General features: G+C 42.0%; 1 protein-coding gene across 8 annotated transcripts in view; it reads right to left on the minus strand.

The window, feature by feature from the left end:
- FAM13A (family with sequence similarity 13 member A) overlaps positions 1 to 14,693 on the minus strand; it is a 290,352-nt gene that overhangs the window by 18,695 nt on the left and 256,964 nt on the right. For all 8 annotated transcript variants that reach the window (XM_077476499.1, XM_077476498.1, XM_077476500.1 and 5 more), the window contains 5 exons: positions 12,874 to 13,087; positions 11,836 to 11,980; positions 10,821 to 10,902; positions 9,177 to 9,394; positions 5,476 to 5,559 (listed from right to left, as the gene is read on the minus strand). In XM_077476499.1, coding sequence (XP_077332625.1) covers positions 5,476 to 5,559; positions 9,177 to 9,394; positions 10,821 to 10,902; positions 11,836 to 11,980; positions 12,874 to 13,087 — 743 coding nt within the window. The remainder of the gene's footprint in view (positions 1 to 5,475; positions 5,560 to 9,176; positions 9,395 to 10,820; positions 10,903 to 11,835; positions 11,981 to 12,873; positions 13,088 to 14,693) is intronic.

Here is a 14,693-nt window from a genome sequence, read left to right on the forward strand (position 1 = left end):
CAGCCTGTACAAAGGTCTTCAACAAGCCAAGATTTAACCCTTGATGGTACTCAAGGACAAACGCTGATCCCAAACCAGACTGAAAAAAAAGGACAGGATTTGATCAAAGTTCTTTGGTTAGCACTAAGAGAAACATGCTTTCCAAGTGCAATGGTAGACTCTGCAAGAAGTAATTTCCTAGCTTTCAAGAGCATAGAGATGACGTCCAGGTCCTGAAGGATGAGGGCCTATCAGACTTGAATAGCCAAGCATTAAAGCTAGGGAGAAGCAAGGTGGCCAACCAGCCCTTGGGAGAGATGATCTGGGTGGACCCATAGGCAATTCGGCTGGAGCCTGATCAAGTCCAGGTACCATGTCCTCCTGGGCCAGTTTAAAGCAATGAGAATCACAGGGATGACCTCCAATCCTGCGATGCAGGCAAGGAAGGGACTTTACAGGAAGCAATGCGTGGGATATGCTGCACTGATCTCACAGAGTCACCAGATGGGATGGAGTGGCGACAAACCTGCTCAGTTTGGTGAAATACTCGTAATGTGCACAGTGGTCAGGGCTGTATTGTTCTTCCCAATCCAGAATCAGATCCAGTTTACTTTGAGCTGCAAGACTTCTTGTTCCTTCCCGATTGCTGATGTACGCTTCTTACATCACGGACAGGGTTCCACCATGGCCCTGGATGTTTAAAGCACAACATGTTGATTCAGCCACACACAAGTACCTAGGTAAGAGTTGTCAGGAGAAATCGGTGCCAAAGACGCATTACATTCTTCTTCTTGATAAACTCTTTGTTAAAAGGAAGAAAAGGTTTTTCCTTCTATCAGAGAAGAGGTCAGTTCTCCTAGAACACTAGCAAAAAAATGTTGCATACAGGGACTAGGAGGGAATTTACTGGGCTGTCCTTATATATCTTTATTTTGCCTATGTGCAATCTCCTGAAGACAGAGGCATAACCCAATGCACCTGAATACTCATCCTCTGTCCCATAATGTACGATTCATTTTTAGATACACCATAAAAAGGGAGAAAGGAAAAATCCTCACTTATGCTGCATCCAGTCTTCAAGAGCCCCTTTCACTTTGTATCTATTACCCCACCTGTTAAAGAATCATAAAGATAAGTACCTTTTGAGATTGCCTGTGTATTGAAAAGCAACCGCTTCTCCACTCCCCAAACACTGCCAGTATTTGACTGTCAGATGACTCGAATACTTGATGGCCCTCGACTTCCTTCTGGCAGTCACGGTGGTTCCTCCTGCTGGCTTGTACGCAATGTAGTGGTGACATACGTGCCAGCAGTGGAAACTAGTAATAGCTAGCATTGCAACGATACCAATACTAGTATCGGTGCAGATACTGAGCATTTGCAAGAGTACTTGTACTCATGCAAATGCAAATGCAAATGACCCGATACTTGGGCAGCCTCAGAGATGCTTTGTGCGGTGGAGTTACAAGCACAGATCTTCCTGTAATGCTTTTCTGATAGCCGCTTCTCCTCCTCTTCCCGTGGCTGTCCGGGAGATTGGTGCTTGTAACTGCCCCCACTGCAGCACCAATCACCCCCAGATGCTCCCCGTGTCCTCCTCCTGGTCCCAATAGGTTTCATCCTCCAGCTCCCCCTCTGTCATCCTCAGGGTCTCCCTGCTTCCTCCCCGGCTCTCCGTGTCCTCCTCCGGCTCCCCCATGACCTGGATCTTTCAGAATGGAGAGCGGAGGAAGGAGCCAGTAAATGTATAATTAATTTACCAGCTCCTTCCTTTTCCGAATGCACAGAGTCACTGACAGCAACGGCACTGTGTTTACATGCTTCAGTTTATGAATAGAGAGGAGCCTCTGTCTCCTGTCCATTCATCTTCAGTGCAGCTGAGGCTGCAGAGAAAGGGATTGGGGAAGCTCTATCCTCAGCCCCTTTCCCTGTCTCAAAGGGGATGCATCAGGGGTCTGTTTAGACCTCTGATAGCTCACCAAAGTGCCACCGCCCCCCCCCCCCCACAGGGATAATAAAAATGTAAATATATATATCTAGAATTTAAAAAAATAAAAATAAATTTATAAATATTTCAAAAGTTAAATTGTAAAAAACAAAAAAAAAAAACATACCACTAGAAGTTTAAAGAAGGGTTTACATTAGAAAAAAAATATCCCAGGCTTTGAACATCTCACGAAGCACTGTTCAATCCATCATCTAAAAATGGGAAGATTATGGCACATTGGCACAACTACAAACCTACCATGACATGGCCGTCCAACTAAACGGACAGGCCAGTCAAGGAGAGCATTAATCCAAGAAGCAGCCAAGAGGTCCATGGTAACTCTAATGGAGCTGCAGAGATCCACAGCTCAGGGGGGAGAATGTGTCCACGGGACAACTATTAGTTGTGCACGCCATTAATCTGGCCTTTATGGAAGAGTGGCAAGAAGAAAAGCCATTGTTGAAAAAAAATCCATAAGGAGTCCTATTTGCAGTTTGCGAGAAGCCATGTGGGGGACACAGCAAACATGTGGAAGAAGGTGCTCCAGTTAGAAGAGACCAAAGTTGAACTTTTTTGCCCTAAAAGCAAAACGATGTGTGGATCGAAAACAAATACTGCACCATGAACACACCATCCCAACCGTGAAACATAGTGATGGCAGCATCATGTTGTAGGGATGCTTTTCTTCAGCAGGGACAGGGTAGCTGGTAAGAGTTTATGGGAAGATGGATGGAGCCAAAAACAGAGCAATCTTAGAAGAAAACCTGTTCAAGTCTGAAAAAGACTTAGGGGCAGAGGCTCACCTTCCTACAGGACAACAACCCTCAACATACAGCCAGAGCTACAATGGAATGGTTTAGATCAAAGCATATTCATGTGTTAGAATGGCACAGTCATAGTCCAGACTTAAAACACAATTAAGAATCTGTGGCAAGACTTGAAAATTGCTGTTCACATACACTCTCCATCCAATCTGACAGATATTTTACTAAGAAAAATTGGCAAAAATATGCACGCCACACTTTGCACTTATTTATTTGTAACAAATTTTGAAAACCTTTATAATTTTCCATCCACTTCACAATTATGTGCCACCTGGTGTTGGTCCATCACATAAAATTCCAATAAAATACATTTACGTTTTTGGTTGTAACATGACAAAATGTGGAAAAATGGGTTTGAATACTTTTTCAAGGCACAGTAAATCAAAAACTATACATATAAATCAAGTTGGTAAAGTAAAACACACAACAAAAATTATTTATATCAAGCTGCACTTTCACATGCATCAAATAGCATTGAAGACACAGTTATACATAATTTTCATTGCATTATCTTGCACGTGTGTATTTTATGTTTTTTTCTATAGTGCCTGTTTATGCATATTTTATGAAGGTTGCAAAATAACATTGGCGTCAGTCAGTTTGTTCTGCTGTAAATTAGTTACAAAAATTACTAATGGCTATCCAGCATTTAGCTTAAAAGAGAAGTATGGGTTTGGCTTTTTTTTTTTACCCATTCATACTTCTCTAAGTTTATGCAGCATCGGTCCGATGCTGCATCTGTCCCCCGGCATCGAGAACCGAGACACCGAACGCGATGGCTCGGTTCTCTCAGCTCCCCGAGCGGAGCGCTGCTGACTGTCAATCAGCAGCTCTCCTGCTCTGCTCCTCCACACTCACTGGAGTGCTGAGCTGTGGAGGGGCAGGGAGCTGCTGTCTCAGCAGCTCACTGAGAGGCTGAGATAGCCATCAGTCCAGGCACCTGGCCGATCCAGACTCCAAGTCGGGATAAGTTGGTGCCTGGACTGATCTGTGTGACGTCCACAGAGAGTGGATCCCAGACTGCTCTCTGCTGAAAACGGGTCACAGGAGAGCAAAATGAATTGCGACCCGTAGGAGAAGCCCAGCAAAACAAGCCCAGGCAGGACTTCTCCCTTAAGCCCTTGTTCACACCGGTGCGATTTGTCATTCGTTTTGACAGTCTCAAGTCGCACCCCATTGTCGGAAACTGAGCGGTTCAAACTGCCGCGACTCATGTTGTAAAGACTTTTTCTTTCCCAATTTCATTGCGACTTGCATAGACTTAAATTAAGTCACATGCCGCCATGAAATTAGTGGTGCAAATCGCACGGATCTGTGGATCTGAAACTGCACTAAAGGCCAACTAGGAATAAAGAATATAGGTTTTTAGTTTTCCTCACAAGAAGCGAAACAAGCTATGGAGGTCAACACACTCAACATCTATGTAAATGAATCTATAGAGCTTTATTAAAGTCCTTAGTAAGTAAATAATTTGTGGCTCACAATAGGCTCCAAACTAATAGGCTTACAATACTTTATACTCTAGACATCTGATTTTTGGCTTGGCTGTTTAATAAAATTGAGTTTAAGCAGCCAGTACTTTTCCACAATCTACCAGTGCCAAGAACAAAGTCTATTTAATTAAAGTTTCCCAAAAAAACATTAACATGAACTGACTCATGTAACACTCCGACTAAACTGAAGCTAAACAAATAATAAAAAGGATGATTACTAATTAGAAATTAGGCATTTTTCATATTTATTCACTAGAGTAAAGGGACCAAATACATGAAAGAGGACAAAAAGAGAAAAGCTGCAATCTTCACACTTCACAAATAATCTGCATTCTTTACATTTCTTTAAAGTGGTTGTAAAGGCAGGAGGTTTTTTTATCCGTTTTTTCTTGTTTTTCCAATTTCCTAAGCTCTAGTTGAGAATATGAAAATGATTTAATTAATGCTTTAAATCGGTGGCCATCAACCCTTTCCTCAGGGCCCACTAACAGGCCAGGTTTACAAGATAACTGAAATACATCACAGGTGATATCATTTGCTGCTCAGTGATTGCCGTATTCTAGTCTGCATCTCCCCAAGGTAATACATAAAACCTGGCCTGTTAGTGGGCCCTGAGGACAGAGTTGATGACCATTGCTTTAGATCATTGTTTCTCAACTCCAGTCCTCAAGGCGCCCCAACAGGTCATGTTTTCGGGCTTTCCATTATGTTGCACAGGTGATTTGATCAGTTTTACTGCCTTTGTAATTACCACAGCTGTTTCATCTTAGAGAAATCCTGAAAGCATGACCTGTTGGGGCGCCTTGAGGACTGGAGTTGAGAAACACTGCTTTAGATAATGGTCATGCCGTCGTCCTACATAATGTTCTGTAGAATGCAAGTGTATTCCACCCCTGTCCATCTCTACCAGCTGATAGTGTTCAACTATTCATTTCCTCGAATTTTCTTTTTAATATGAAAAATGCAGATGCTCTGCTGGCCTTTCTTCATCAGATCCTTGCCCAGGAAGCACACTGATGCAGGCATGGAAAAGGTTGTCAGCTCCAGGTTAGAAGAGACTAAATTATCAAGAGGAGAATTATATGCAAAACGCATAGGCATTACTACGGTTTATGGTTTTCATATAGTTTTTCACTTAATCGAGCTTGTGATACAGTTTTTCAGAAAATAAAGAGAATATTAAGAAACATACCGGTCTGCCATGAACACTTTCATAGTACAGCAGGGCTTTCTGAAGTGACACTTTTTCAGTTGCAATCTGATCCCTGGTCATATCCTAGAAACACAAAAAAACAAATCAATGTATTATGAAGCAAAAAACTCAAGCCAAATGATGTTCTCTAGTGCTAGAAGCCATTAAAGTGGTTGTAAACCCTTACAAACCACTTTGGCCTACAGGTAAGCCTAGATTAAGGCTTACCTGTAGGTCCAAGAAATATCTCCTAAACCTACACGGTTTAGGAGATATTTGCCAGAAGACACGCACCCCTGTCTACGGCGCATGCGCCGTAGATATCGGCGCGCAGGCGCACTGAGCGCGGCATTGTCAATGACGAAGTTGCCGCGCGTGTCGGCTCCCGTGCGCATGCGCAGGAGTGGCGGCTTCGCCGAATGACAGCTGCGGAGCTGCGAGACCCCACGAGAAGATGGATGTGCCGGACTACAGGGGACAGCAGTGACATCACTGGCTCCTGTGTCAGGTAAGTGACACATAATGGACTACTATGCGATGCCTAGTAGTCCATTATGCTTTGCCTTTGCAGGGAATGAAAGAGGAAGTAAACCCATCAGGGTTTACTTCCTCTTTAACTTAACTAGTTTGAGCATAGAACTAGTAACTTATTAAATTCTATACTGAATGAGTGGTATGCAACCCGTCACAATATGGAAAGGCTTCAAACAGATACATAGGTAAAATATATATACTTCAGTTTTCAAGTTTCCCCATCCCCAACATAAAAATAATGAGTAAATAAGCAACTGGTTGGAGTGTCATTCTACTCATTTGGACAAATCCAGTGTATAGGCATTGGGTATTATTAAATCTATTTGAAAAAGATGTCAAAAATGTTTAATGATTGATAGATAATAAATAAAATAAATTAGAAAAAAAATAAAAAAGGGCCAGACTACCCAAAACCTATTCGGTTATTGGTAGGGGATGAGTTCTTGCATATCTTGGGGACTCCAGCAGACAGATTCCTTCTCAATGTTTCTTTTAAGTAGCAGGAGAATAAACTGCTCTCAGGGGAATTAATAATAAGGCTAGCTCTATGAGTAGTGAAATTCAGGAAAAATAAATATATTTAAAGCGGAGTTCCCATAAAAAAATAAAAAAATAAATTAAAATTTTTTTTTTTTTTTTTAAGTCAGCAGTTACAAATACTGCAGCTGCTGACTTAATAAAATCAGACACTTACCTGTTCCAGGGTCCAACGATGCGGGGGATCGAAGCCCCGCTCGTCTCCTCCCTCCGTTCGGCAGCGCCGGCATTGTAACTGTGGGCGCTCGGCTGTGGCTTCATAGCTGGGCACCCACTGCGCATGCGGCGCCGCAATTGGCTGCGCAATCATCTGGGACCCGTCACGTGTCCCAGATGATTGACAAGAGGGAGGGGGCAGAGCTGAGCCTTCCTGCTCTGAGGGGAAGGGACGTCAAGAGCCCAGGCATTGAAGGAGGCAGACTACGAGCGACCCCCTAGCAACAGCCATTTAGAGGTGAGTAAAAAAAATAAAAGAAAATCCAATTTTTTTTTCTTACACCCTATAGAATAAAATGGCGGTCGTCGCAATACTGCGCATCGGTCTTACAAGCGCACTTTTTTTGGGGAAAAAAATACACATTTGTGAAATAAAAAAAAAAATAAGACAACAGTAAAAAGTTAGCCCAATTTTTTTTATATTGTGAAAGATGTTAGCCTAGTAAATTGATACCAAACATGTCACACTTCAAAATTGCGCCCGCTTGTGGAATGGCGACAAACTTTTATCCTTAAAAATCTCCATGTGCAACGTTTTAAAAATTCTACAGGTTGCATGTTTTGAGTTACGGAGGAGGTCTAGGTCTAGAATTATTGCTCTTGATCTAACAATCATGGCGATACCTCACATGTGAACACTGTTTTCATATGCGGGCGCTACTCACGTATGCGTTTGCTTCTGCATGCGAGCTCGGCGGGACAGGGCGCATTAAAAACGTTTTCCTATTTATTTTATTTTTTATTTTTACACTGTTCTTTTAAAAAAAATTGTGTCACTTTTATTCCCATTACAAGGAATGTAAACATCCCTTGTAATAGAAAAAAAGCATGACAGGACCTCTTAAATATGAGATCTGGGGTCAAAAAGACTCAGATGTCACATTTAAAAAAAAGCAATAATAAAAAAAAAAAAAAGAGCTATGGGCTGAAGTGACGTTTTGATGTCACTTCCACCCTGAAATTCTATGGAGCTGAGAGGGGGCCATCTTCCCCTCACTCAGCTCCATACCAAACACGGAAGAGGACGCAATGGCCTCCGTTGGCGGCAAAGGGCACCAGAGAGGGGTGGGAGGCCCTACTCCCGCCAGCGATAAAAGTGATCTTGCGGCGAATCTGCCACAGAGACCACATTTATCTGAAAGCAGACCGCCCGCTGAAGAGGATACCTTCGTTATGGCAGCTAGCTGCTGCCATAACAACGATATTCCACTTTAACCACCTCAACACAGTGCACTTACACCCCCTTCCTGCCCAGACCAAATTTTCAGCTTTCAGCACTCACAGTTTGAATGACAGTCATGCAACACTGTACCCACATATGCAACTTGCGTCCTTTTTTTTCTTTTTTTTTTTATAAAAACGTTTTCTCTTGGTGGTATTTAATCACTAGTGGGATTTTTATTTTTTGGTGCTATAAATAATAATAATAATAATAATAATAAAAAAATTAAAAAAACGTAAATTTTGTGAAAAAAAATGCCTTTTTCTTTGCTTGTGTCATAAAATTTTGCTAATTAGTAATTTTTCTTCATAAATTTTGGCAAAAATTTATACTGCTACATATCTTTGGTAAAAATAACCCAAATTAGTGTGTTATTTGGTCTTTGTGAAAGTTAGAGAGTCTACAAACTATGGTGCCAATCACTGAAAATTGATCACATCTGATCAGGCCTTCAGTATATCAGGTGAATCTCATTTCTTAAGACACCAAGACCCCTTACACACAGGGGCGCGATTGGTGTATTGGTGTATACTGTAAACGGTAACGAGATGTTACCACAATTTCCTCCTCACACACGATCGGTGTATGAGGAGGAGAACCCGGTAACATCTCCTTACCACAGTTTGCTGACATTCAGTGAACGTCTGTGAAAGGATCACAGCCGATCACGTGGTAAACAGCCGCGGGCCAACGGCTGTTTACCAGTGTCTGTGACTAGCAGTGTCCCCGGTAACACACCGCCACCGATGTGCACGCTCAGCGGGCTCTAAATTGCGCGCATGTCCCGTGCAAAGTGGGGTGGTAACACATGTGATTGCCCGTGACTTCATCACGCCCAATCAAGTGGTAAACAGCCATACCCAATGGCTGTTCACCCCCCTCGGCACGAAGGAACAGGGATACAAGCGCACATGATCGCGTGCATTCCCTGTTTAAATGGAGGGCCGTCATATGACACCCTTCCAGAACAAGAGCCGCGCAACCTGGCCGTCATATGACAGCTGGTGGTCTGCAAGTGGATAAGACAGCTGTATTTTAAAGATTATATATAAAATGTATTCCAGTGTCAGTTTCCACCAGTTACGTAGGTCACAACCATGTCTGTTCACCATAGTAGGGAAAATTACCGGTTTATTCTCCTTGTAGAAACAAAGCATAAGCATATAAAACCACTTCCTTTCCATAATTATACCTTTATATCTTCTGGACGGTTAACCTCAGATCTCTTTTCCTGCAGCTTCTTCTGAATGGTTTCCATTGTAGCTTCTATGGAAGGCTTGGCTGCCTTCTCTACCTCTGGCTTTCTGTCTTCCTCCCTCTCAAGCTGGGAACCAAAACTTTTTGGGAGTGTATTGCTTCGCTGCCTCATCTGTGGAACCACATCTTCTTCAGACAGCTTGATTTTTGACTCTAAGATAATTTGAAAATTGATCATACAAAAATGTAGTTTAGTTAAAAAATAAATACACCCCAAAATTAAAGCCTAACCTGAAGTCAAAATAAAAAACACAAAAAATCAGCACAAGGGACATTACCCATTAATCTGACGTGTTCCTTGTGCTGCTGGTACAAGGATCAGAGAGAAAGATTTCAAGGAAAGTAAAAGCCAGTTGCACAAGTGATACATTGTAACAATCATAAGCAAAATGACCCATGTGCTGATTTTTTTTCCCAAACCTTTATTTTGTTTTAAGCAGGTACGTACAATTTAATTTTGCTGTACAGAAACACTTATTTCACATTGCTCTGCTACTTCTTAATACAAATTTTAATACACCAAACAACCAAATAAACATTCATCACCTTTGCATGTTATATTTTAAACATATGCTGTACGCAGAGTCTATTACAATCCAGCATACCCAGATTGGTGAAATGGGGAGACGACTTCCATCATCCATTCATGTGCAGGCAAAAATTCATTTTTTTTTCCTTGCATGTGATTGGATATTCTTTGCAAAGTGAAATTTCACCACATTTACTCAGCTTTAGGGGAAATTCCTATGCAAAGTTGACAGCCTATATGCCTTTAATAAGCCAACAACAATCTGTAGAAGCATTTTAGCTCATGCCAAAACAGTCTTTCACATAGTCCAATAAGCTTCCATTTCTTAATATCTCTGTATTAAAGTAAGCTTTTATCCTACACAGGGATAACAGCTTTATACTTCACAGTGCTCCTTCTGAGCTCTAATATTTGCGGACACCAGATATTTTGATGGCTGCAACAACAGAGGGAGGAGTGCTGGACAACTGAGTAGTGGTAGGATGGGCTCATTTAAAATTAAAATTTACCCTGAATAAGCAAGGTGACAAGGGGGTTGATTTACTAAAGGCAAATCCACTTTGCACTGCAAGTGCACTTGGAAGTGCAGTCACTGTAGATCTGAGGGGAAGATCTGAAATGAGGGGAAGCTCTGCTGATTTTATCATCCAATCGTGTACAAGCAAAAATTCAGTTTTTTTTTTTTTAATTTTCCTTGCATGTCCCCTTCAGATCTACAGCGAATGCATTTCCAAGTGCACTTGTAGTGCAAAGTGGATTTGCCTTTAGTAAATCAACCCCAATGTCTCTTTTACAGAAGAGCCTAAAGCTCGGCTTTGCAGCTGAAGATTAAAATAAGCTCAAACTACATTTTAATTTCCATTAAAAGATAAACATTTATGATACATCTAAAAATGCTAAATTCAATTTATCCCACCATTTCAATTTTATCAGCTACAAAATGTGGTAGCTAAGAAACAAGAGTTTTCTGGTAACAGGCAACAAAGTGGGAAACGTGTGCATTCCAGAGATCAGGCTAGCAGGAGGTCTACGCTAAAACTTTGTAATTACCTTTAAGCTGCTTCCGGAACTTGGTCAGCTCATTCATCCATTTTAGAACTTCTGGATTTGTAGCCTTGTCACGATGTGAAGGCTGGAAAGATCAAAAAGAGGAAACGTTATATATGGTGTGCTGGGAAAACATTTGTTTTAAACATGGCATTTGTATTAAATCGGAGTATTCACTCTTGAATTGTTACATTAGGTTAGTTTCTACTTCTAGGGAGAAGTTTTGTTTTTTATTATCAACTTGTATTGTATGTTAGATCATCCTATGTCTTACCTGAGAACTGACACTCAAAACTCTCTTATAACAAAGGTGGTATCAAAAGAACATAAAACAAATTTAAAATGATTAAACTGGTAGGTTCATCTGTCTCAAGCAGATGAAATAGTGTGTCAGTTATTAGCCCTGAGCTCAGGCAGGAGACAAGTCAGACTTGACAGGGGCCTCACAGCCATTGGGCTGACATTTCTGCTCTGGCAGGGAGAGAATACACCTAAGAACAGCAGACACTGCTACCCTAGGAAGCAAGGTTCTGCGGTTCTTAAAATTTAAGGCCCCTTTCACACTGGCTTTCCGATCAGGTCCACCTGTCAGTTTTTCCAGGCAGACCAGATCGGAGCCTCCACTCACTCCTATGGAGCGGCGGATTTAAGCGGTGACATGTCCGCTGACACCCGTGCCTGTGAAATCCAAACGGATGGTGACCCTATTTTCCATCAGTCTGGCGGATTGGATCAGATGAAAACGGATAGGTGGTCAGTCTTTATCCGATCTCTCCATAGAGGAGAGCAGGGCTCCGACAGGCAGGTCCATCTCAGCACAGTGAGCGGAGATGGACCCGATTGACTGACACCCCCCCACCCCGCCGAGTAAAGCCGAGTACACCTGCATGAAAACACCCCCAAGGGTGGGGAACCAGATTTGTACAAATGCCCACTTATGGCTGCATCTTTTTAAGTATTAGAAAGAAATCAGCAGTTGTGGTCATGTTAACACAGAAATACAAGGAAAGACACTTACCCTGTATTTCCGTTCTTCTTCAAACCTTTCCTCAAACTTGCGGATTTTCTTCTTTAGACTCTGAATTTTGCGAGTAATCTGTGCAGGTGTCAGGTCCTCATCCCGGTCATCCTCATGTGACCCCAGGGAAGAGCTACGCCTACGGCTAACAGAAAAACAAGATATTAGCACATCACTAGGAAGGAAGCATTAAACCTTGCTCTGAATGATTCAATTTTTTCTTTAGTCCGAAGCATGTGTGTATGTCATACACTTGCATACATAAAAACATAATAATAAGACTCCATATAGAATATGTTTAAAGCATACTGCCAAGGAGAAAAAGTAGAGAAAATATAAAATGGTGTGCTTAAATACATTAGTATATATACAAAAATCTGTCTTTTTATATGAGTGTTCAGTATTCCCATGTACAGAAGTGCTTATACTGGAAAGGGTGGGCCAGCAGCGTGTGTCTATAAATTTAGTGCTTTCAGTCCAACACCTTAACAGTAGGGGAAAGTAAAAAGACAAAAAAACTACATGATGCTGCTAATCTATTTTCCAATCAACAGGCTAAATGGAGGAGCCATGCATAAGAAAGCAGAACCCAAACAGCATCCAATTATTTCATGAAAAGAAGGCTGTTCTATTTTGCACTATATTATGTATATATATACCTAGAACAAATCTTTAAAATTAGATTTCTTTTTTCACCAGAGCTTTGTTTTAAAAATCTAGAGGAAGTAAACACTGTGGCTAAATGGTTAGCACTTTCACCTGGTAGCACTAGGGTTGTCGGTTTGAATCCCAACTATGGCACTATGTGCCTAGAGTTTGCATATTCTCCCTGTGCTTGCATGCGTTTCCTCCCATACTCTAAAGATATGCTGGGTAGGTTAATTGGCTCCTGTCTATGTTGGTATGAATGTGAGTTAAGGACCTTAAATTGTAAGCTCCTCGAGGGCAGGAACTGATGCGAATGTATAATATATGAAAGTGCGGCATAAATTGACTGTGCTGTACAAGTACCTGTAATAAATAAATATGAATACATACCTCATAAAAGAGTGCGAGTTAGGAGGCGATGGAGGCACCTCTGTGTCATCCAAGTATTGCTGGCTATGCCCATATGCGTAAAAGCGAGGCGATAACATAGGGTCACTATCTGCTTCAAGAAGGTGACGAATTAGGCGGCCGGCCTGGGGAGACAGACGTGCTTCATCTGAATCTGCACCATCACGATCCCAAGCGGCTACAACTGGAGCTGGTTCTGTGGAAAAAAAAAAAAAAAACGTAAAACAAAACATTTTTCAGTGTATTTGGAACATTTAGAGAAGTACTCCCATAGCAATTATCTCAGAAAAACAAAATGCATCAACAAGCTGAACTCTGGAAATGTGAAAATTCCTCTCTTGTAGTGGATCCTCTAGTTTATTCTAGGGGATGTGAAGAGCACTTTTACTTACCTGAACCTCAACTCCCTCCTGGCAAACGGCAACTTAGAAGTGGATAGCCTTCAGCATCCCCACATCTAATACAGGGCTATTGATTCTGGATAGGCCTTGAAGAAGTCAGAGGACCTTAGACAAATCGGAGTAAAACTGCTTTACCCGATTTAAACATTGCAGTGGGAGGACTTTTTAGCTTTCTGGAGTTCAGCTTTTAAGGAGCTGAAAATAATTCTGTAGGCCGAGATAAAAATGTACACATAGACATACTACAAATGACAGCGCCCCCTCACACTAGAGGTCGACCGATATATCGGCCGGCCGATATATCGGCCGATATTTGCCGTTTTTTAAATAATCGGCATCAGCCGATTGTGTTAATAAAAAGCCGATTCTACAGGGGGACTTTGAAAGGACTTCTGTAAGAAGTCAGTGTGAGTTGTCTGAGTCGTCATAGCAACACTTTCCTCCTCTCTGGGCAGACTGCCAAGAAAAGAACTAAATGATACAATGTTTACACTTCTGAATGAATGAAATCATCTCTGTGTGTAGAAGTTCTCAGTTTAACCATTTAAAGACTAAATCTTTTCTGACACTTGTTGCTTACAAGTAAAAATCCTGTATTTTCTGCCAGAAAATCACTTAGACCCCCCAAAAATTATATATATTTTTTTAGCAGAGATCCTAGGGAATAAAATAGCGGTTGTTGCAATATTTTATGTCACACGGCATTTGCACAGAGGTCTTTCAAATGCATTTTTTTGGGAAAAAAATACACCATTTAAAAAATAAAAATAAAATAAAAACAGTAAAGTTAGCCCATTTTTTTTTTTTTTTGTCCAAAAGTTTTGACTACCTGTTTTTATTTAATATATAGGTTTTTAGTTTTTTTTAATCTAGATCATACATACAAGTAAACTGATTGGAGGTTTGTTTTGTTTAATAAATGTTTAAAGCGGGAGTCCGCCGGGACTCCGCGTTTTTTTTTTTTAAAGCCAGCAGGTACAAATACTGCAGCTGCTGACTTTTAAAATAATGACACTTACCTGTCCAGCGCGCCCGCGATGTCGGCACCCGAAGCCGATCTCTAGATCGACACTCGAGTGCTGCCGCCGCCGCCATCGCCTTAATTTCCCGGTTCCCTACTGCGCATGCGTGAGCCGCGCTGCGCAATGAGGACGGTCCCCGCTGCCTCTGGGATCTGTGTGTTTCCCAGCAGGCAGCGGGGCACTTGCGGAAGGGGGCGGGCACTTGCGGAAGGGGGCGAGCACTTGCGGAAGGGGGCGTAATGTACGCCCCTTTCCGCAGAGAGCTAGCCCGGAAGTGGGTGCAGTTACCTGGATTATCCAGGTAACTGCACCCCCCTCCCCCCTGAAAGGTGCCGATTGTGGCGCCGGAGGGGGGGGGGGGTTCAGATGAGCGGAAGGT

The sequence above is a fragment of the Lithobates pipiens genome, unplaced genomic scaffold (assembly GCF_037356315.1).
Source record: "Lithobates pipiens isolate NorthernLeopardFrog02 unplaced genomic scaffold, aLitPip1_a1.2 Scaffold_13, whole genome shotgun sequence".
Taxonomy (NCBI): domain Eukaryota; kingdom Metazoa; phylum Chordata; class Amphibia; order Anura; family Ranidae; genus Lithobates; species Lithobates pipiens.